The 24,370-nt window shown below is 35.9% G+C and overlaps 1 protein-coding gene across 1 annotated transcript in view; it reads left to right on the top strand.

Annotated features, from left to right (window-relative positions):
• Positions 1–24,370, top strand: part of DNAH7 (dynein axonemal heavy chain 7) — a 255,045-nt gene that overhangs the window by 67,324 nt on the left and 163,351 nt on the right. The window contains exons 18-22 of the mRNA XM_012776948.2: positions 9,754–9,947; positions 11,444–11,642; positions 14,187–14,327; positions 16,658–16,870; positions 18,310–18,419. Coding sequence (XP_012632402.2) covers positions 9,754–9,947; positions 11,444–11,642; positions 14,187–14,327; positions 16,658–16,870; positions 18,310–18,419 — 857 coding nt within the window. The remainder of the gene's footprint in view (positions 1–9,753; positions 9,948–11,443; positions 11,643–14,186; positions 14,328–16,657; positions 16,871–18,309; positions 18,420–24,370) is intronic.

The following is a 24,370-nucleotide window of genomic DNA, read 5'->3' as shown; positions in this document are numbered from 1 at the left end:
TGGTTGTCCAAAGCACAAAAAGTAGATGCTTGTATTCTTTTAGTTAATGTAATTCAAAGAACAAAAAAATTCTTTTTGAAATATTTGATCAAAATTGCTCTACCAAAAATAGAAAGAAATTAATTGACCCACTAAAAATATGTATACAAAAAATTAGCTGGGCATGGTGGTGCATGCCTGTAGTCCCAACTACTCGGGAGGCTAAGGCAGTAGGATTGCTTGAGCCCAGGAGTCTGAGGTTGCTGTGAGCGAGGCTGATGTCACGGCACTCACTCTAGCCTGGGCAACAAAGTAAGACTCTGCCTCAAAAAAAAAAAAATTGCTCTTCAAAACCCATATTGCTAAGGAATTTTGTAGCTATTTCAGTGCCTGAAAAGAGGCAGCTATGCTGGGGCTAGTAAATAAAGGAGGCAGATTTTTGATCATATAAAACTGCTGAATGAAAAACAAACAGACAAAAATATCCTGTTACTTCCCCTTATTCCTAAATAAGCAGGCATGTGTCTTTGTGTGTGGGGAGGCACTTCATTTTCCTGCTTTGCATTTTCTCCTTCTCAGTATGTTAGTATCAGGGCAGCTTTTGTTCACATTCACTAAAGCTTTGAAAATAAACAAAGCCATATTCTCTCAGGAAGTCTTATGTGATGATCCATGTAGTAGAGGGCACTGGATTAATTGCTTAGTACAAAAAGTTATTACTTTTATTCTTAGGGGTTCCTAATAAAGGTTCTTTTAGAGGTAAACTTAACCAAAATAAAAACCTCAGAGGTTAAAAATAGGATGTAAATCTATTGTTAATATAATTGGCTTCATTGAGATGTCTTGGTTCCTTGAGGTATTAACATGAAATAATTTTATGTTTTGGTACCAGATACCAACTATGCTGGGCAAAGCCCCTTTGTCACTGAGAGAGGCTCCCTTACTGACCTTTCGGTCTAATTCCAGAATTTTTCAATCACTTTTGGTTATTAAGATAGTTTTGTCTATGAGGACATAGCTGTACCTGTTTTAAAACTTCAATTTCATGTTCCACTCTGAGCTCTTTTCCCCACAGTGCAAGTAAATCTGCAATTCTAGGGTCGAGAGATTTGAGGACTGTGCTCCTACATTATTTCTCTCCTTCCTGCACTTGTCACCTGGTGTTGGGAAAGGACAAGGTGAAAAGGAGGGAGGGAGGGATAGAGAGAGAGACAGGCAGATGGAGAAGGGGAGTGAGAGAGAAAGAGTGAGAGTAAAAGAGCATTTTCTGATGTAACTGATCCTGGAAAATGGGCTGTTCTGTTTGTCAGTGGTCATAAGATGGACGAGCTCCTGGCAGTGATTAGTAACCTTGAGCACATAGTCCTTGCCCCTCCTTCTACTGGGTTCTCTTCTTGCTCTGGTAGCGCTGGGGCAGGTCAGCGTACCTGGTGACTGAGCAGACTTCTAGCTGGGGAAGATGGTGTCAGCCTCATCTCTTTTCAGGCACATGAAGACTTTACTAGGGACTCTCTTGGGTCCCCTTACTAAGATTTAGGAGATGAGAACTGGCTAATTGTCCACCAGAGGGAGATGAAAGAAGTGGGTAATCCCTCTTCATGTATACTGCATTTTATCCCCAAAATTGGCTTTTGATCTACCTAAATCTTCTTTTGTATTCCACACAAGGCAAAAGAAGGTACTCTTGAATTTCTCCTCAAACACTTTCCTTTTCTAGTCTAACCCCATCAGTTTTACTCAAGCCAGAAACTTAGGAATCATTCTTTATTTTTCTTTTTTCCTTTACTATAGTAAATGTGATCATTTGCCACCAAGCATCTCATCTCTTTCTAGTGAACTGAAAAGCCAAAACAATATCATCTCCCAGACTCTCTAGCGTCTAAATTTCTGGAAATGATTTAGATCTTTTCAATTAGACAGACTCATTTGGGATTTGGAAGGCATAAACGAAAGTGGACATCTTCCTGCCATTTTATTTATTTCTCCTGTCAAGCAAGATAATTAATACATGACATTTTTTTTTTCTAACAAGACTTCAATGACTGGTTGCCAATTTTATGAGTATTGGGAGACAGTGATGATGATGGCTTCCTGATCCCATCCTCTGGTCCCTAGCATCAAGGTGGGTTCTTGAACTCAGTTCCAGTGGTAGTATCCTTTTACGTTGATTAGAGCAGAGGTAGTAACTCCTGGAAGGTCAGTTCTAGTGTTTTAGGAGTCTCTCCTGGAAGCCCATCCTGGAATGTGTTCCCCTAGGCCTTCCAGTGATTTTGTAATCACTTCATGCCCTGTGTTACCTCCCTTTTTGCTTAATATACCTAGAGGGATTCTGCTCTGAACTTGAATAAATATACTAGAATCTCAAGGATAGTATCTAGGGTGTATATGAGCCATTTGGGTTTTAGGGCACTGACAATCTAGTTATCATTTGAAAATAGGACACTGATAGTGCCTGGTATGCAGTGCAAAAATCACTTACTTAAATTATGCTCTTGGTCTTCTGGAAGGAATATTTTTATTTTACAGGCAAGTGTTTGGTGGATGAAGTAGCTGCTAGAATAGGTAAATATGGCAAGAATTTGAAATATAAGACATGTGAGATAGGCTAGATTCTTTCAAAATCACTGGAGAAATTAAATAAATCACATAATCCATAGTTTTAAATTCTTTGCTCAGGATGTGGTCAGAGGACTAAGGAGCTTCTGTGATTGCCTTTAAAGAGCCTTTTATTTCTCATAGATACAAGTTTGACTTAGTCAAAAATGAGTTACAGAATCTGATTCAATGAGTTACCAAATGTCAATGAAATATAATTCACAGCCTTTCCAGACCTGTTGTGTGAAAGGTAGTTTACTCATTGGGAAAGAGTGGCATGATGAGATCTGGAAATTGGGAACATTTGGGTAATTCAATTGACACTGGGTACCCTGACCCTCAAATTCTGCTGAGCCTCTCTTGCTAGCAGCCTTGGCAGAAATCTTCAGAAATATGAAATATGAGTGGTGGTGTATTGTGTGGTGCTTGTCTAGGGAGGAAAGAACCTAAAGTAGTTGTGGTCAAATGTGTTGATGTTATTGCATTTACCAGAGATGTTGTTTCAATGTGCTAGTTAAGGAATTGTGAGTGGTTCCATTTACTTGCTTCATTGGCCAAAACCTGGCTTCTGGGATGGCCTATCTCAATAAGATTAAAATGGTAGAATATGTGATATTAAGAAACTAGAGACTGGTTTACAGATGTTCACGCAAAATATGCTTGCACTATCCAGAAGTGGAAATTACAATCCCACTTAGAGTTGGCCTTAAAGAACAGTAGGAAGGGAACCATTCTAGTGGGCTTAACTTAAATGAGTATGTCAGGTTTTTTTTTTTTTAACCTTGCTTGGAAAGAATGTTTGGTCAGAAGCGTGGATCTACATTGATCATGATCAGTAGCAAAGAGTATTGCTGCATAATCAAGGACTTAGAAACAAGTTTGAAGGATGGGTAATAAGGAAGTCTGGGGAAGAAATCTATAAGGGATCACAGAATAGACTTAAATGTGAGCATATCTGTGTTCCAGGTGAATGCAGAATAAAAGGTTCCACTGCAAAAAGAAGCATTTGGTTATATGGTTGACCAGTTGATTTGTTTTGTGACTGTGAACCAGCATATGCCAGTATGTATACAGTGAGATATGCAATAGAATAATCATATCCAAACTGGAGAACATTTGAGAATTAAAGCAATTAGTAATTAATCCAGGAAAGCAAGCATAAACCAGAACTCTCTTCGTCAAACGGGGATATACAGTCACTTTAGTTATAAACAAAGAAATCATGATGGCAGGGATGGAAATTAGGGAAGAATTTACTATTACAGGCTACTCCTCACCAAAACTGCTGAGTGCTCAAGCTGCCAACAGCAGAAATTAACATACCTGGAGCACTATATCTGGAGAGCATACATATATAGCACCATACCTGGAGAGATTAGGCAGTCATTTAGAGGGGATTAAATACTATACTGGCCCTCTTTCTGTATGGAAGCAGGCCATGATTTGTCTGCATGAGATGGATTTTTCTTTTCCCATCCCAAGCTTCTGCTAACACTGTCATTCATTGACTTACTGAATGACTTATTCATGGTCACAGTTTCCACACAACATTCTTCTGCTAAGGAACTCATAAGGGAAATGAAGCAGTTGACTGACACTCATGAAATTTACAGGTCCTTCTGTGAGCATTGACCTTATAAAAAGTGAAATAGCTCGTATTGAAGACTCATTTGCTGGACATGAGGGAAGAGAATAGTTTGTAAGTTTGGGGTGCCGTTCTAGCATATACATGACATTTGTTCTCTACCAGCTCCAACCATATAGTTTCTCCTGTGGGCAGAGTACATGGTTCTGAGAATTAACATGTGAAAATTGAAGTGACACATCCCACCAATTCATCAAATATGCTATTCACAACAATTTTGCTTCTCAATTTTTGCTAGTTGAAAGCAAGTAAAGATTATCTTAACTAGATTAACTAATCTTAGTATCCAAGGGAGAAATTCCTCTGTGTGGGGATATATCAGTGGTTTCATTGAATAGGAAGTTCTTGATCTGCTCACTCCACTCTTATGTCTCTGTTTTCATAACTTTTCACTTTATTTACTCTAGTCCAGACACACTTGCTTCCTTCTTCTTCTTTCTTTTTAAAACCAGAAATATCAAACACATTGTACCCAGGACCTTGGCACTGGCTGGAACCTCTTCCTGGAATACTCTACCTCTGAATATCTGCAGAGCTAACACCTTGCTTCCTTGAAGTCTTTTCTCAAATATTACCTTTGCAAAGAGGGTCACATTGAGAAACCTATTTGAAATTGAGCTGCCTTTGCATTTTTTGGCATTCCTTATCCCCCCTTTATTTTGTATAACATCTATCGTCTTCTGAGTTGCTATATGATTTATGAATTATGTTTGTTATTTATTGTCTACCTTCTCCATGGAGGCTGAGATCTTTGTTTTGTTCACTGTTGTTGCCCAAGAACTGAGAACAGTGATGTGGATGTAGCTGGCCCTCAATAAATATTTGTTGAATGAGTAAACAAATAATTGAGATTGATCCCTAAATTGATTGCTGTTAGTTCTAAGGATTCTGAGTTTACTCTGAAAAAACTTCTCTGAAAATTCTATTTTAAGTAAGTGGACCCTGAGATGTGGATTAATCCTGGAAATATCCCGGATCTTAAATGAAAGAATTTCTATTCTTGATGAAGTCAAAGAATCTTAAAATTGCAAGGGGGCTTATAGTTTCACTCTGTCAACCCATATTTCCTTTCTTAGTGCAAAAGGTTTAATGAGAATCTTACCAGTTTTCTGTTGTCCAGGGATTTTAGATTAGGAAATTTATGCTTCCACAAATTTACTGAACAGGCTTGAGCTTAATTCCACTAAGTATACAAACTTGTATTTTCTGTGAAGCTTTCTGGCAGCAGTAATTAGAAAGCACTCTCTATATGCTCACATTTAAGTTTCAAGCCCTTGATAACACAGTCGTTTTGTTTAGAAATGTAAATCAACCAGTAGATTGTCATCTGAGTTGATGAGATTGGTGGATGCTTGTGAAGCAAAAGAAGATACATGAAAGTTGTAAAATTGTTCCATTAACCAAAAAATATGACAGTTAATAATTTATTTCTTCCCTTTCAGGAGACAGAACGTAATTAAAGTGTCAAGGAAGTCATACTAAATTTCAAATTTCAGGTAGCTTCCTGTTATAACATCTTATTGTTTAATCCTGAGAACGTAGCTAATAAGTACCAGCCTGGTACAACATGGAAGGTTGTACCTTCCCTGAGTTCCCCTGTATGTCTACAGACTTAACTCATCCTTATTCATTCAGCCATTCAACAAATATTCATAGAATGCCTACTCTGTCCCAGGATTTTATGGCAATGCTTAAAGGAGTTTAAAGCCAGTTTTATTTTACCATGGTAAATATCTTCCTTGAAGGATGGCAGATTATAAAATGTTCATTTTAACTCCATAAAGTTGATGGAGTAATATAAGTTCTTCATTCTCCCTTTTTCCCCGGAGTTTGTGTGTGTGTGTATGTGTGTGTGTGTGTGTGTGTGTGTGTGTGTGTCTAAGAGACAATTATGGGGGTTAGGAGGGAAAAGGGTAGTGTATGTGTGTTTAGGTACCAGGTTAGTCACTTCAAATATGTTATCTAATTTAATGATTGAGGGTTTATACCAACTTTAAGAGAAGGGCTCTCATCCCCATTTTAAAGGTAAGGAATAAAGAAAGACTCAGATTAAGCAAATGATCCAAGGTCACACAGGTAATAAGGAACAGAGTGGAACAGAAACCAGGTCTGTTCAACTTTAAGACCTTTTTAAAAAAAAAATCAGATACAGTCTTTATTATGTTCATCTTCTCACAGGGAGAGAGTGAACTCAGTTTAGTTTCCTGTCATGAGATGATTACTTTTTTCCCTAAATCCATATACAAAGGTACATAGATTACTGCCTGGTTCATTTAGAAGTAGCATATTGGTTCAGAGTCATTGAGCTAATCTGGTTAAATGGGTTTGACCTCAGAAATTTAATAGTCAAAAAATTTTACTTGAATGCTGTTTCCAGAGGTTTTTGTTGTTATTGTTTGTTTGTTGTTGTTTTGGTAACTATAATATTTAGCGAAGGGAATATGACCTGTTATTTATTTATTTATTTATTTATTTTCTCTCCCTGACTCATGCCCCTGGCCATACCTTTTCCCACACATTCTTTTTTGTTGTTGTTGTTCTTTTTTTTTTTTATTTCAGCATATTATGGGGGTACAAATATATTTAGCTTTCAAATCTCAGATTAAGAACAGAAACATTGTAATACATTATGTGTTTAAGAACAAATATTATTTATTTATAAAAGGAGTTTTTCACATTTATTAGCCACAATTTAGCTTTTTAAAAATTTTTAACAACAAAAGGCATACTTTTCCAGAAGATGGCACTCTAAGAACACCATTTTGGTGTTTGGATTTAGGCATATAAGGGTACTACTCTATCTTTCCTTGGTTGAATTGTACATTTAAATTATGGCCCGAGTCTTTGTTGTGCTGTGTGTGTGTGTGTGTGTGTGTGTGTGTGTGTGCTTATTGTCTATTTGAAACATAAAACTGTTAGGAAATATAATAAAATGCCTTTTAAAATTGTGCACCTTTAAAGATCTAATCATATTATTAATACATGATTCATATATTCCTGTTTTATTGAGAAAACAGGTATTAATGATAATTATTCTGTTCTTTGATTAAATTGCTATGTTTCCAAGTTACATTGTTATAACTCAAAGCAGAAAATTATATCTTTCCTTTTCAGCCATGTTCAAAGTACATCAACAAAAACATATTTTAGAGACTCCTGCAACAGAATAAAATTCTTATATGGAACAATTTACAGCTGACGGTTTGGGTTGATTTCTCAGTTGTGGCTGAGTAACAGAAATAAGTTTAATTATTAATAGTCTTAAAATTTAATGTTTATTTTATAACAATATTCTCTTGATTTAATTTCATATAAACTGCTCTATTAGTCTTTTTTTTAAATTTCATCATATTATGGAGGTACAAATATTGTTAGGGTTACAAATATTGTTCCTGCCCCCTCCCTCCCCCCGGAATGTCCAATCCCCTGGTGGTGTGCATCGCACACGTTATGGAAACATACATCCCTTTCCTCCTCCCCACTCCTGCCTACCCACCACCTGCTAAAAAGTTTTTTTTTTTTTTTTTAACATTTTGGTTAGTCTTATTAATAAATGTCTAGTGTGTTCTCATGAGGGTTGTTATTTGGTGATTGAAATCTCTGTTGAGTTTTAACACCTCTTTTTAACATCTTTAAGCTTATTTAGTAAAGAACTTTCCTTACTTTGTCAATAGTGTCGATGATAAACACAGAGTTTGGAATTGTAAAAGTGAGAATAGGCCTGAATGAGATCAACCATGTGTTAAAGAAAAAAGAAAGTAAAAAGAATTTTATTTCAACTTTATTAATAGATTATATTTTAATATGTATGAAAATCATGAATATATGAATCATGTATTAATAATATGACTAGATCTTTAAAGGTTCACAATTTTAAAAGGTATTTTATTATACTTCCTGACAGTGTTATGTTTCAAATAGACAATAAACACACATACATACACAGCACAACAAAGACTCAGGCCATAATTTAAATGTACCACTGGGTTTATGAAAATCACTGTATAGATTACTGGTTACTGTAAAAACCTATAATAGATTATTGGTTACTGTATAGATATTTTTGGAAATCAATGAACTCTATATAGTGTTTAAAAATATGAGTTCTTAAGATCAGCTTTTGGTTATAATTCTTATTTTGAATCCCATAGCATAAGAGAAAAATCTTTTAAAAATATTCAATTATGTTTCATCATTTTAAAGCAAACAGCCCATAGTGACACTTTCATGTGATAGAATATTCAGAATTCCATGCCTTAAAGGTAGAACAGTCTTAGTCTCTAGGAAGTTCAGGAAGAGCACATCTTGAGCTTCAGCAAGAAGTTTTATAAAATAGTTCCAAGTGTAGTTTTTTACTATGTAAGATCTTCATCGAGGCCGGGCGAGGTGGCTCACGCCTATAATCCTAGCACTCTGGGAGGCCGAGGCAGGCGGATTGCTTGAGGTCAGGAGTTCGAAACCAGCCTGAGAGAGACCCCGTCTCTACTAAAAATAGAAAGAAATTAATTGATCAACTAAAAATATATATACAAAAAATTAGCCGGGCATGGTGTCACATGCCTGTAGTCCCAGCTACTCAGGAGGCTGAGGCAGTAGGATCGCTTGAGCCCAGGAGATTGAGGTTGCTGTGAGCTAGGCTGATGCCACAGCACCCACTCTAGCCTGGGCAACAAAGTGAGACTGCCTCAAAAAACAAAAAAAAAAAGATCTTCATCGAAAACTCCTTCCCCATTCCCCTCTTACTTTTTTCTCTATAATTATAAAAAGAGGGATTGTGTTATTATTATTGATAACAATAATATTCAAAATAATAGTTATAATGATGACTTACTATTTAGAATACTTTTCTTCAGAGAATACAAAACAAAAGAACATATCTTATACTAGTTTGTTTCCACTGTCCTTGGGAGTTCAGGTGGCATTCTCTCTCATTTTATGTATCTTACTCTTTCCAACTTAGAATGAGAAATTGTGAACAACATTGCTAAGGATTAAGTCAAGATGACTTATATATTCTTAAAAAGGAAAGGTGGAATTAGCATATGCAAGACTACTTTTTAAAAATAAATATTCCTCTAAAATTTGCATAACTTTTGGCGGCATGGTGGCTCACACCTGTAATCCTAGCACTATGACAGGCCAAGGCAGAAGGATTGTTTGAGGTCAGGGGTTTGAGACCAGCCTGAGCAAGAGTGAGACCCCGTCTCTTCTAAAAATAGAAAAAATTAGGTGGGCAACTAAAAATAGAAACAAAAAATTAGCTAGGTGTGGTGGCAAGCACTTGTAGACCCAGCTATTCAGGAGACTGAGGCAGGAGGATTGTTTGAGCCCAGAAGTTTGAGGTTGCAGTGAGCTGTGATGATGCCGCTGCACTCTAGCCTGGGTGACAGAGTGAGACCTTGTCTCAAAAAAAAAAAAAAAAAAAAAATTGCATAACCTTTGATTTAAAACATGCCATTTCAAATATAATATGAATATAAATAAAGTTACCATCTCACATTTTTGAATTGAGGGGTTTTTATTTTTATTTTTAGGATAAACATGTTCTGACAGTTGTAACTATTGAAAGAATGCTGGAAAGACTGAAAAAATCAAATGAACTTTTGGAACTCATTCTTAAAGGACTTAATGAATATTTGGAAAAGAAACGCCTCTTCTTCCCCAGATTCTTTTTCTTGTCGAATGATGAACTTCTTGAGATACTATCTGAGACTAAAGATCCCACTAGGTAAGTAACTTATGTGTATAATACATGGCTAAATTTATCTGCTTAAACTTAATCTTTAGAACAAGGTAGAACATAAATATATAATCATGTTTATGAAATAATGTTTTTAGAATAGTTTAAATATTATCAATAATCAACTTTGAATAATTATTAAGACATAAATAATATATTGTATGATACTTTTCCCAAATGTGATGAGCCTCAAATGGATTTTTTATTTTATCACGTTTTCTTATAGATTTTCTAGAACACATGACTCTTTTACATTACATTCAGAATAAAGGCCAGTGCCCTCACAGTGGCTTACAGGAACTCCATCTCTACTCCATTATCCTTACTACTTATCTCCTACTAGTTTTCTTGCTCACTCTGCTTATAGTTCACCAGCCTTTTTGTAGTTCCCGCGTAAAAAGGGCAGTCTCCCTCACCCCAGTGAACTGTCCTCTTTGCCTAGTTTGCTCCTTACCCAAAGGTCTTTCTTCCTTTTCCTCCTTCTTTCCTTTCCTTTGCAGAAACCTGCTCAAACATCTGCCATTCAGGGAGTCCTTCCCTCACCACCATATGTAAAATGACAGCCCCTCCAGCACTCAGCAGCCACCTTCCTGGACATAGCACCCCTGCTTTATTTTCCTTTTGCATCCTTGTCATCTGGTATACTCTATAATTTATACACTTATTTCTTTACTGCTTGTTTTTCTCTAGCAGAATATAAGCTCCATGATGGTAGAGATTTTTGACTCTTTTTTCCCTACTGCTGACTCCCCAAATCCTTAGAAGAACATCTGATGGATATTTATTAAACAAATTTGTTAATTTTATATCTTGTGCCTACAAAGTAGGAAACAAGTTATCTAGACAAAAAGATAGATTTAGGCTCATATTTCCATCTGAGTTTTTAATACTCTGCTTCTTTTTGCCCATTTGAAAGATGAATGCAACTAGTTACTGGTAATGTGCCAAAAATAAGGGGTTTATTCAGTCCCATCTATGTTACACTGAATAGACTAACAGTTGGGTACTGTCAAAGCAGTTGATTTAATAAACCATAGAGTACTTAAAGCACTATACCTAGTCCACAATTTTCAGGCAGTCTCTGAAAATCCCAGTAGAAATGACTACTTTTGTGCATTTGAAGATTATTCAGATTAGTGTATTTATCTTAGTCAAGACTGATTTGCTTCTTCTGTTACTTTTGCCATCTTTTAATTCTTTGTGTTGAAGACAAAGCCTCATGGATAGCTCTTATTATAATTGTAATTTTACAGATCATTCTGCAATTATTCAATTAGTGCTGACTTCTTACTAGATATATAATCATTGTGGGCAGAGATTGTATCTTTTTCTTCATTTGGTTTTGGGGCTTTTGACTTTTGCTCAGCACTTCACCCCCAGCAGCACCTAGCACAGGCCTGACTTGTAGTATACATTTATGAATTTTAGATGAAGATTGGTGCACAAAGAACACTGGAGTTTAAGGAATTGTTTTTTCCTCACAGGGTGCAACCTCACTTGAAGAAATGCTTTGAAGGAATTGCAAAGGTGGAATTCACAGAAACGTTAGACATTACTCACATGAAGAGTAGTGAAGGAGAGGTTGTGGAACTCACAGAGGTCATTTCAACAGCCAAAGCCAGAGGTCAAGTGGAAAAGTGGTTGGTTGAGTTAGAGAGAATTATGATTAAGTCCATCCACAAGGTAATCAGTTATATTTATTATTTTTAGAAAATAATGATCAAGTATAATTGACAAAAACACTGTCATTTAGACAGAAATGGAGGCACAAATTACCAATTCAAATATGATAGATAACTTGAAGGCAAAGAGATGGTCTATGATGGTAATTTTTTGGTGACTTACCTAAAAAGTAGGACAAAATGACATCCATACTACAGATAACATGTGCTTTAGTAATGCATCTGTCTCATTTCTTGTGGCCATATGCTAATTCTTTCATTATTACTTAGATCCACTCTGGTCTACATAGTTTGCCTTTAGTCTTACCTTGAAAGTACTTCTCTACAGGTTTACATCAATCTCCCTGACATATATAAATCTTTTTGTTCTGTGAGTATATAAAACACATACCTAAATGGTAGATAATCATATATACTTCCTGCAATCAATAGCAACTTCATGTTTTCCATATCTTATAAAACATACTGTCAGCTCAATCATTTGTAATTATCTTTGTTAATAGAGAATTTCAAGTCATGCCAACAAACAAAGATTGAACAGTTAAGTTCATTTTTTACTATAATGTGGGCTTTACCATTTATGTTCTTCATCAAGAATGAAAATCATGATTAAGCAGGGGAGCATGAGGGATAATTAATTAATTTTTTTTAAATTAATATTTCAGATTCTCCCACACATTGGAAAAATTTGTTGGAATCTAGGTGTTTAATGTTACCCTCTGTCTTAATGTTTCTTTCTCTTCTTAAATATGGTTTAAATCTTGCCTGCATAATGTTAATATATACTAGAAAATGTAAAATCTTTTGGACAGTTTCCAATTTTCTCCCTGTTATGAATTAAATTACAATGAATATACTTATGCATATAGCTGGCTTCTTTGATTTAATTATTTATTTTCTTATAAAAACTTTTCATGCATAGGACCACTGGGCCAAAGAGGATGAGTTTTGATAAGTATTGACAAATAGCATTACCATTTATGTAGCAGTTAGCAATGTTAATAAATTTCACTTTGAACACTATTTAGCAGCATTTAATTGGGTTATATGATTTGCTAATTGATGTGGTGTACAGTGATAAGTCATTATTTTAGGCATATCTGATGTTATTTCAACTATTCTTTTAATTTTATTTGTCAAAGTACTTAGGGAAAATATTTTGATTTCTATTTCAGAGCATTAAGACATGGTGGTAAGAAATTGTGTAGGAAATAAATACCTTCTCAAAACATTTATGTGTAAGTTTGTGTTGGTAAAATAGCCAAGCAGAAGCAATATAAAATACTACAAATAAGATATATTAATATGTGTTACTATGTTGTGCTATATGTATTTGCATCCTTGAAAGGCTACCATATATATTTTATTCTATCTATGTATGCCATATATATAATATATATGGTAAACATACATATAATAGACTTATCATATGATATTATGGAACTTTATATAATCATATTTCTCCTCATATGACTATTATAGACATCCCTTGCTGTGATTTAGATTTTATGTCCTCCTCTTGTTCTCTCCACACCATGCTTCTAGAGCACATATTTACTCCCTCTTCTTGGCACTTATTGGCTGAGCCTTTCTCTTGTTTTTTTGTCTCTTCCATCCCTCAGTTGTCCATTTTACCTGCCCTTTCTGTGGCTGCTTCTTGCCTTTAAAAACGTCTTTATTATCAATAGCCAACACTCTGCCCTTTATCTTTCTTTAGTTCTATAAATATCCCAGTGAGAATAGAAATCCAGAAAGGTTTTAACCATCCTTATATATTTTAAGAGAAATCTAATTTTGACAATCTTTTCTAAAATTCAAACATTAAAGTGCTTACCACCTCCAGATAACATTACTAATTTTGGTTGATGCATATAATAGAATATGGTGTTTCCCACTGATGGTTGGTAGAAAAAGTAAATATGTCAGTCCACTGAACATATGTAGCAAAGTACACAAATTAGACTTCTTGACTTTACAGCCCTCAACTCTCCACGAATGAATTATACATCTGTCTCTGTTATCACTGCCTTGGGCATCAAACTACAGTATTGAGGAGTGAGGTCTGGAATCACAGGAGGAACTTTAAAGGGATTGTGTGGTTTGCCTGAGTGTGCATATATACACATGGATATGGCCGAGTGGAGATATCTGATTAAATTAAATGAAAATCATTATCTGTGAATTTGATAGATCTCATTTTGGAATTTTTTGAATTTGGTTGTACTTGTTCAATCCAAATATATATAAGATATCTTTGACTAAAACTGTTCAAATGAATATTTGACATTAATATAATGTGGTTCACACAAATTTTTAATGTATCAGTAAAAGAAAATATTATGTAATATTTGCTTTGGTCATAGGCATATAAATAAACTTGAATTTAAATAGCTCTAATCATATGCATTAAGTGAGTCTTTCACAACTGGTTATGAATGTTGTAAAAAGTTGAGCAGTATGAGTTAATCTAGTTTAAGAATTTAGCTCTTCATTATATAGCTTGCTCAAGAAACCGTTAATCTTTAGCTTTTTCTTTTTCAATTAGGTAATTGGAGATGCAATTTTGGCCTATACAAAACATGAGCGAATTCAGTGGGTACGGGATTGGCCTGGACAGACTGTTCTCTGTGTATCCCAAAACTTTTGGACCTTAGAAGTACAAACAGCTATGCCAATGGGGATAGATGTAAGCTTTTATTACTCCTAGTTTTTTCAGTATTTTTTCAATAGTTACCATTGCTGGAATATACTTATTCTAAAAAATAAAATGATAATTTACTCAAAAAAATCTATATTATACTGCAAGCCAAATTATAGATTTTTTTAAAATAAAAATTGCATATAACAAATATGTAGGAAAAACTTATACAGATAACTACTCAAAATTTATGTTTAAACCATCTGTTTATTCACAGTATATAAAAGTCAAGAGCACTGAAGCCTCAAAATCTTATATACATTTTTGTGCCTTAAAAACAAAGTAATAATAGAACTAAGAAATTCAGAAAGATTAGGAGGAAATAAAGTAATATAATCCTCTTTTAAGCGTTGAGTAAAACTACCCTATATACATAAGGTATCAGTTGACTTATTGTGACTATTTTTAATATATTGATTTTTAATAAATAATAAATTATTACTATTTTGAATGGTGCTTAGATTTAAATATTCTAATATAATTTATTTGAATTTAATATTACTAATTGGATTCTTATTAATTAAAAACCAAAATTGTGTTCAGTGCAGCTGAGACAAGATTTGAAGCAAATCAACTTTTAATTGATTGATGGGTCAACTGGAACCTAGCCATAAAGATCTTTAGTTTGAAAACATGGTTTTAAAATATATTTTTGACATTTGGAATTTGATATGTCTTTGACTCTAAGATATTGTTGAACAGGGGTTTGAGAGGAACACATGTTCTTTGTAGTCAGGCACATCCCAAAGAGGAAAGTACTGGGTGACACATGCTTAATTCACTCCAACTTACCAACAGGTCACTTACTTCTCCTCTGCAGGAAGGAATAAGGGTGTAGGGGAGGAAGTCAAAGATTTTCAGGAAAGGGTCTATCTTCATGAAAACCAGAGCACAGGAGCATGGGGGTTTCCCTAATAGTTGTTAGCCCCTGGCATGACTTCTGTTTCCCTGGCTATCTCTCCCTATATGCATTTTTCTTTTTCCTTCGGTGAATCCAGAGAATCCATTTTATCTTTTTACTTTTAAGCTACTACTCACCAATCTCCCTGCACAGAGAGATATCTCCAGCACTCATGTGGGCTACTGGAGTATATGTAGCCTCCTGGGATCTCCCTCCTTGCTAGCTTATATGGTGAAACATGGGTGGAACAGAAAAGTTTATTTTTCACTATGTAAGAAGCAAATTAATAGCAAATTAAGCATGTAAATGGTAGAAATGAAATAGTGTTTAAGCACCTTTGAAAAAAGGGCTTTCTTAAAAATAGTAATTAAAAAAGATAGACTATTTCAAGGAACAAGAAAAGTGCCCCTTAGACAAACAACTTGCAGTCCCCAGTTCTGTCTTTTAAACTTTTTCTCATTCTTATAAATCCTCATTTTAGTTTCATTGCCACCATTTGGCAATGGCCATAATAGAGTGAAATAAATTCCTTGGTGTACAACATTTATTACCTATTTTTAGAGTGGAGAAAGCAGCCACATCAGCCTGCTGGACACTTCCCTTAAACACAGCAGTTTTCATAGATTGTAATTTGATTTTCATCATAAACCCTCTTCTCTTTTTTAACTTACTTGTTAGATTTATCTACTAGAAAAAAGACTCCAAAGCAAGCCTGGCCTTTAGAATTGGCATTAGCTCATTATAAACTAAAATGTTCAGTGTTTTGTTTATTAGTATCTTCACATTAAGTGGCACAAACCCTATTGAGAAAGCTTTCACAAGAGTGCTAGAAGGACACCTAGGATCAAAAGAAGAGTTGTCAGAATCAGGATCTCAGGGCTTCATCGCTACTGTAATCTCTCTTTTCATTGTTTTTCTCTTGTCTCTACTAGGCCCGGACAGGCTTCATTCTGCAGGGAGGATGAGGGCTTGCAGTAGTTTCAGACTAACATATTCTTGGCCTGCCAAGCTTAGTGAAAAGCACTTGTTCTGTCAGTCTATACAGCAGTCCCAGGGAAAAACTATGACTGGATCTGGTTGGGTCACATATCCCCTTCTTTGTGTTGCCATGGTGACTGGGCAACATGCTTGACAGCTCCAACAGAGCCACAGAGAAGAGAGAAGAGATAGAAATAGAAAAGGAAAGGACGATGGGTAGACATAAACCACATATTTAATATATCCACTATATCTGGCTTGTTGGGCTTGTTCACCTAACATCTGTTGTAAGAAAAACTGGTTATATTAAAATTATGTCAGATGAAAAATCATGATCAAAATACAGAGAAGAGTCTGTAGACATGCTCACTTAAAGTGTTTTTGTTCATAGTGATTCTGATTACATTGGGAAATCATATCTTATTTTCTTTTCTTTCAGGCTCTTGAGGAATACTTGGAAAAATGTAACGGACAAATTGATGATATCGTCACTTTGGTCCGTGGGAAATTGTCTAAGCAGAATCGTGTTACTCTGGGAGCACTTGTGGTACTGGATGTCCATGCTAGAGATGTCCTGTTCACACTTGTGAAAAAAAATGTTAATGATGACTCTGACTTCGAATGGCTAAGTCAGCTTAGATACTATTGGCAAGTAAGTGGTATCACTAAATGTTATTGCACAGCAATTTCAACTCACTGTATTTTAATTTGTGCTTGCTTGCTTACATGGGAAATAGTAGCATTAATATGGGCTCTTTTGCTGATGGCTGACTATAAACAAATAAGCATTTCTCCAGATTGAAAATTAAGCTGCTCATAACTACATCTATATCATCTGTATTGATATCTATATCCAAATGTATAATTATATATATACTCATATAGATGACAAAAATTATGAATAATTACCAAAAATTACTCATTTTAAGTGAGTCATTATGTTTGCTGAATCTGCAATATGTTGGGACTAGTCAGTTTAAAATTGTGTTTTTAGATTCCTGATGCATCTAAAGAATGTACAAATCAAACTCTTTTAGTCTGATGTAGTCATTAGAGTTTTCTCTTGATCAATGGAAGAAGCCAGAAACGTAATCTGGAAGGAAGGTTTTTATCATGGTGTCCAGGTGGATAGTGATGGTGATCATGACAGGGAAGGCAGGAAGATCAGGAATTATTAGTACAGTGGACAAGACTGGCCTGTAGAATGTGGGCAGAGACAGCTGCTGACTGGAGACACAGACTTGGAGGTTTTCATCACATAGGGTTTTGTGGAAGTCTTGAGATTATGGGGCAGAAGGAGAGGAGAGGCAGGAACCAGCATCCGCGGAGACAGTTTGAGGGGCAGTGTATTAAATGGTTAGGAGCTCAGACAGTGGAACTATCATTTCAGATGTCAGATCCTCCCCTTACCAAATATATAACCTTAACCAGGTTACTCATTTTCTGTAAGCATCAGTTTCCTCCTCTGTAAAATGGTGATAATAATAATACCCACTCTATAGTGAAAACAGAATGATCAAAAACGTAGAAGAGATAAGAGATAAATGCCAAAATATTCGATGGGAATAACTGAAGCTAGTAACTTCAATTACTTATCCATGGAAACTAGATGCTGAATTCTTCTACTGAATCAAATGATGTCTGAAAAGTGAATTTTAAGATATTGTCTACATTATGATTATTAATTATTAAAGAGCTTGAGATTTCATATTATTTAAAATTTTATTTTTTAAGCCAGTGGTCTCCAACCTTTTTGGCACCAGGTACCAGTTTCACGGAAAACGATTTTCCCAGGACAGGTAGTGAGGGGAAGGCAGGGCTCAGGTGGTGATGCCAGCGATGGGGAGCGGCTGTAGCGCCTGTAAATACAGATGAAGCTTCATTCGCTTGCCTGTCGCTTACCTCCTGCTGGTTGGCCCAGTTCCTAAATTTCTTAAAAGACAATTTTTCCACAGATGAGTGGGAGGGTGGGGCATGGGCAGAGCTCAGGCAGTGATGTGCAACCCAGTTCCTAACAGGCCCTGGACTAGTACTGGGGCACGGCCGCAATTGGGGACTGCAGCTAACTTCCATTTATCTGATTTGTCCTAGGAAAATCATTTGGAAACAAAGATGATCAATGCTGGTTTACGATATGGGTATGAATATCTGGGTAATTCTCCTAGGCTGGTTATTACTCCACTCACTGATAGATGTTACAGGTAAATACTTTAAGGATCTAGTGGAAATAGCTTTCATTCAGCCCTACACCACTGATTTCTTTAAAAATACCACCTTATCTTCCATACTGTAAATTTATCCTGTGTTATTTTTTCCTAGACCCTTAATTTTTCTTTCAGCTTTATCTTCATTTTTTCTTCTCTGCTGCTGCTTCATTGTTTCCCAAAAGTTCTCAGCCACTCCCAGGCTTAGTGGCCATCATCCTGAAGACCCTCATAGCCCCACCTCTGGCCAATGTCTCTCTCTCTCTCTCTCTCTCTCTTTTTTTTTATCTCTGTTGTCCGGGCTAGAGTGCTGTGGTGTCAGCCTAGCTCACAGTAACTTCGAACTCCTGGGCTCACACAATCCTCTTGCCTAAGCCTCTCGAGTAGCTGGGACTACAGACATGCACCACCATGTCTGGCTAATTTTTTCTATATATTTTTAGTTGTCCAGCTAATTTCTTTCTATTTTTAGTAGACATGGGGTCTCGCTCTTGCTCAGGTTGGTCTCAAACTCCTAAGCTCAAATGATCCACCTGCCTCGGCCTCCCAAAGTGCTAGGATTATAGGCTAGGTCTCTCTTATAAACTTTTGCTGTACACATGCTTACTAGATATCTCCATTAGATATCTCATAGATACTTACATTTACATTTTTTCCAAAAGCAGATTTACCATTTAACACCTAAGTTAGCTCAACTTCCTCTATTCCCATCTCAGAATAGTGACTAGCCATCAACCCAGTCATCTATACAAATACCTAGTTTGTCCTTGACTCTTTCTTAGTTCTTCACATCTGGACACACAAAGTCCCACTGATTTCATTGAATTAACTTTTTAAATTATTTTACTTTTTATTCTCTTCCTTGTGTTAAAAAAATAGATGTTTTAAAGAGCCGTTTTAGATTTACAGAAAAATTATATAGACAGTACAGGGATTTCTTAAACCACTCCCCTCCCCACAACCATTTCTCCTATTATTAACATCTTGCTTTAGTGTAGTACATGTGTTACGTACCAATAAACCAATATTGATACATTCTTATTAACTGAAGTCCACAATTATACCAGGATCTACTGTGTTATACAGTCTTAATGGGTTTTGACAAATACATAACGTTATGTATCCACCATTACAGTATCATACAAAATAGTTTCACTGCCCAAAAATACCCTGTGCTTCACACATTTATCCTGCCTCCCCTCTCCGTGAACCCCTGACAACCACTGTGATCTTTTGTGTATCTGTATGTCTCTTTCTCTTTCTTTCTCTCTCTCTCTCTCTCTCTACACACACACACACACACACACACACACATAGATAGATAGATAAAACAGAATGTCATATAGTACTTGAAATCCAGAGACTGTTTTCTTTCATTTAGCAGTATGCATTTGAGTTTCCTCCATGTCTTTTCATAGCTTGATAGCACATTTCTTTTTATCACTGAATAATACTCCATTGTATGGATGTACCACAGTTTATCCATTTACCTGTTGAAGGACATCTTGACTGCTTCCAGCTTTTGGTGATTATGAATAAAACCACTGATATTTGTGTGCAGGATTTTGTGTGGACATAACTTTTCAACCTATTTGGATAAATACCCAGGAGCATGATTGCTAGATCATATGGTAAACTTTTGTTAAGGTTTCTGAGAAACTAGCAGACTGTCTCCCAAAGTGGCTGTACTTTGGAAGTACATTTGCATTCCGTCCAGCAATTAATGACAGTTTCTGTTGTTCCACATCTTGCCAACATTTGTTGTTGTCAGTGTATTGGATTTTAGCCATTCTGATAGATGTGTACTGGTATCTAAGTTTGCTATACTTTGCAGTTCCCTAATGACATATGATGTTAACCATCTTATCATATGCTTATTTCCATTTGAATGTCTTCTTTGGTGAAGTGTTTGTCAGATATTTTGTCCATTTTGTTTGTTTCTCTATTGTTGAATTTTAAGAGTTCTTTGTATATTTGAACAATAGTTCTTTATCTGATTTTTTTTTTTCAGAGACAAAGTCTTGCTCTGTCATTCTGGCTAGAGTGCAGTGGTGTAATCATAGATAACTGCTGCCTTGAACTCCTAGGCTCAAGCAATCTTCCTGCCTCTGCCTCCTGAGTAGCTAGGACTACAGGTGCAAGCCACCATGTTATCATTCCAAGCTAATTTTTTTTTTTTTTTTTACTTTTTATAGAGATGGGGTCTTGCTGTGTTGCCCAGTCTGCTCTCAAACTCCTGACCTCAAGTGATCCTCCTGCCTTGTCTTCCCAAAGTGCTGGGATTATAAGCATGAGCCACTGTGTGTAGCCTGATATGTTTTTGCAAATATTTTCTCCAGTCTATAGCTTGTGTTTTCGTTCTCTTAATAATGTCTTCATAGAGAAGTTTTTTATCTTTATAAAGTCCAATTTTTCAATTTTTCTTTCATGGATTATGCTTTTTGGTATTATATATAAAAAGTCATCATCAAACCCAAAGTCACCTAGATTTTCTCCCATGTTGTCTTCTAGAAGTTGTATAGTTTGTGTTTTGCATTTAAGTTTGTTATCCACTTTGAATTAATTTTGTGTCTAGATTCATTTTTTTGCATGTGTATATCCAATTGTTTCATTACCATTTGTTGAAAAGACTGTCCTTTATCCATAGAATTGCCCTTGCTCCTTTGTCAAAGATCTGATTTTATGTTAGAAATATGTTCTAGGAATATAGAGTCTTCATTTTTCTCCCGCTCCAGAGCACCCAAACAGCTAAAGTAATGGAAAATAAAGTCTTAATTTATAAATGGCTGAGCAAGTATCTGATCCTCAATTCAAAGCTCTCGTGTACAATCTAGATTGAAGAATGTAGCCCAGCCCTAAAATGACTAATTCTCTCCTCCCTAAAGCTAAGCATGCTTTCTATATGGATGAAGAGCAGGATTCAAGAGAAGGAATAGTGGATCCAACTCACCCAGTTGCATATGGAGAATGAGATCCACAAAGTGACACCACTTACTACTGAAACAGGGTCCCATTCATGTCAGGATTTGACCTCCTATGTGCAATCCTGGAGGGAGAGAAATTGGAAGTTTTGGCATAAGTTCCCTTCAAATAGCCAACATGAGAGGAAGGGTAGAAAGGTTTTGCCCAATACTGTTTTCTTCTGGTTAGCTCTAATAGCACCACCCTATTACCTACTTAAATATCTTCCCACTTGTTAAGTTCAAATATAGCATATGAGGATCAATATTATCTGTCCATTGAACTCTACACCCCAGTAACACCAAACTCTTTCTTATACATACCATTCTACTTCTTCACTCTGTACCTTTGCACACACTTGTCTCATTTTCCTGGCAAGTTCTCCTCCTTCCTTTTGTTCCCCAGTAAATATGACTTAACTCCTACTTAATCCTTCAGGACCTCATATTTTGTAGATGTTTTTTTCTGACATTCCTAGCTACATTTAGAATCTCTCCTCTGTGATTCCCATCATACCTGATGGGAATGATGTTCTTCTGTCTTAGCACTCATGTTAATGGATTGAAAATATGTTTTATATATTTCATTTTATATTATTATTTCATTTTTTATTTTAGCGTATTATGGGGGTACAAATGTTAAAGTTACGTATATTGCCCATTCCCCCCCCCGCTCGAATCAGAGCTTCAAGTGTGACCATCCCCCAACATTGCACATCTCACTCATGATGTTTTTATATACCCATCCCCTCATCCCCCTTCCCACCCACTCGACACCCAATAAATGTTATTCCTATATGTCCACTTAGATATTGATCCATTAATACCAATTTGCTGATGAGTACATGTGGTGCTTGTTTTTCCATTCTTGAGATACTTCACTTAGTAGAATGGGTTCCAGCTATATCCAGGAAAATATAAGAAGTGCTATATCACCGTTGTTTCTTAAAGCTGAATAGTACTCCATGGTATTCATATACCACATTTTATTAATCCACTCATGAATTGATGGGAACTTGGGTTGTTTTCACCACTTTACAATTGTGAATTATTCTGCTATAAACATTCAAGTACAGATGTCTTTTTACAAAGTGACGTTTGATCTTTTGGGTAGATGCCTAGTAGTGGAATTGCTGGATCAAATGGTAGATCTACTTGTATTGCTTTAAGGTATTTCCATATTACTTTCCACAGAGGTTGAACTAGTTTGAAGTCCCACTAGCAGTGTAGGAGTGTTCCTATCTCTCTGCATCCATGCCAACATTTGTTGTTTGGGGACTTTTTGAGAAAGGTCATTCTCACTGGAGTTAAGTGATATCTCATTATAGTTTTGATTTGCATTTCCCTGATGATTAGAGATGTTGAGCATTTTTTCATATGTTTGTTGGCCATTGTTCTGTCTTCTTTTGAAAAATTTCTGTTCATGTCCTTTGACCATTTGTTGATGGTGTTGCTTGATTTTTTTCTTGCTGATTTTACTGAGTTCTAAATAGATTCTAGTTATCAGCCCTTTATTGGACGTGTACCTTGCGAAAATTTTCTTCCATTCTGTGGGTTGTCTGTTTGCTCTCTTGACAGTTTCTTTGACTGTGCAGAAGCTTTTTAATTTGATTAGGTCCCATTTATTTATTTTTGTTGCTGCTGTGATTGCCTTTGGAGTCTTCTTCATGAATTCTTTGCCTAGGCCAATGTCTAGAAGAGTATTTCCAATGTTTTCCTCTAGAATTATAATAGTGTCACATCAAAGGTTCAAGTCTGTTACCCAGCATTAGTTGATTTTTGTGAGAGGTGAAAGGTGTGGGTCCTGTCTTCTACATGTAGCTATCCAGTTATCCCAGCACGATTTATTGAATAAGGATTCTTTTCCCCAGTGTATGATTTTGTCTGCTTTGTTGAAGATTAGTTGGCTATATGAGGATGGTTTTATATCTGGGTTCTCTGTTCTGTTCAATGTCCCTGTTCTTGTGCCAGTCCCAAGCTGTTTTAATGAGTATAGCCTTGTGGTATAGTTTGAAGTCTGGTAAATTGATATCTCCTATTTTGTTTTTATTGCCTAGGATTGATTTTGCCATACGGGGTCTTCTCTGGTTCCATATGAAGCGTCAAATTATTTTTTCTATATCTGTGAGAAATGATGTTGGTATTTTTATAGGATTGCATTTTCTCTGTAGGTCACTTTGGGTAGTATAGACATTTTAATAATGTTGATTCTGCTGACCCATGAGCATGGTATATTCTTCCACCTGTTTACGTCCTCTGCTATTACCTTCTTCAGTGTTTCACAGTTCTCCCTGTAGAGGTCTTTTACCTCCTTAGTTATATATATTCCAAGGTACTTTATTTTCTTTGTTGCTATTTTGAAGGGAATTGAGTCTTTGATTTGGTTCTCACTTATACTGTTGTTGGCATTTATGAATGCCTCTGATTTCTGTGTATTGATTTTGTATCCTGAGACTTTACCAAATTCATTTATCAGTTAAAGGAGTCTCTTGATTGAATCCTTGGGATTTTCTAGGTATAATATGTCATCAGCAAAGAGTGAGAGTTTGATCTCTTCTGCTCCCATTTGGATGCCCTTAATTCCACTCTCATGTCTGATTGCTATAGCAAGGACTTCCAGCACTATGTTGAATAGAAGTGGAGATAGTGGGCACCCGTGTCTTGTTCTAGTTCTAAGTTGGAATACTTTCAATTTTTCATCATTCAATATGATATTGACTGTGGGTTTGTCATATATGGCTTGAATCATTTTTAGGTAAGCCTTGTTCATGCCTATTTTGTTGATGCCTATTTTCTTATCATAAAAGGGTGTTGAATTTTGTCAAATGCTTTTTCTGCATCTATTGAGAGGATCATATGGTCTTTGTCTTTGCTTGGTGAATTACATCTATAGATTTGCATATGTTGAACCATCCCTGCATCCCTGGGATGAAGCCCACTTGGTTGTGATGGATTATTTTCTTGAAAGCACCTGGATTCCATTGGCTA

Source organism: Microcebus murinus, chromosome 8, assembly GCF_040939455.1.
Source record: "Microcebus murinus isolate Inina chromosome 8, M.murinus_Inina_mat1.0, whole genome shotgun sequence".
In the NCBI taxonomy this organism is placed as follows: domain Eukaryota; kingdom Metazoa; phylum Chordata; class Mammalia; order Primates; family Cheirogaleidae; genus Microcebus; species Microcebus murinus.
The sequence above is the reverse complement of the archived record's forward strand: the minus strand, read 5'-3'. Positions and strand labels throughout refer to the sequence as shown.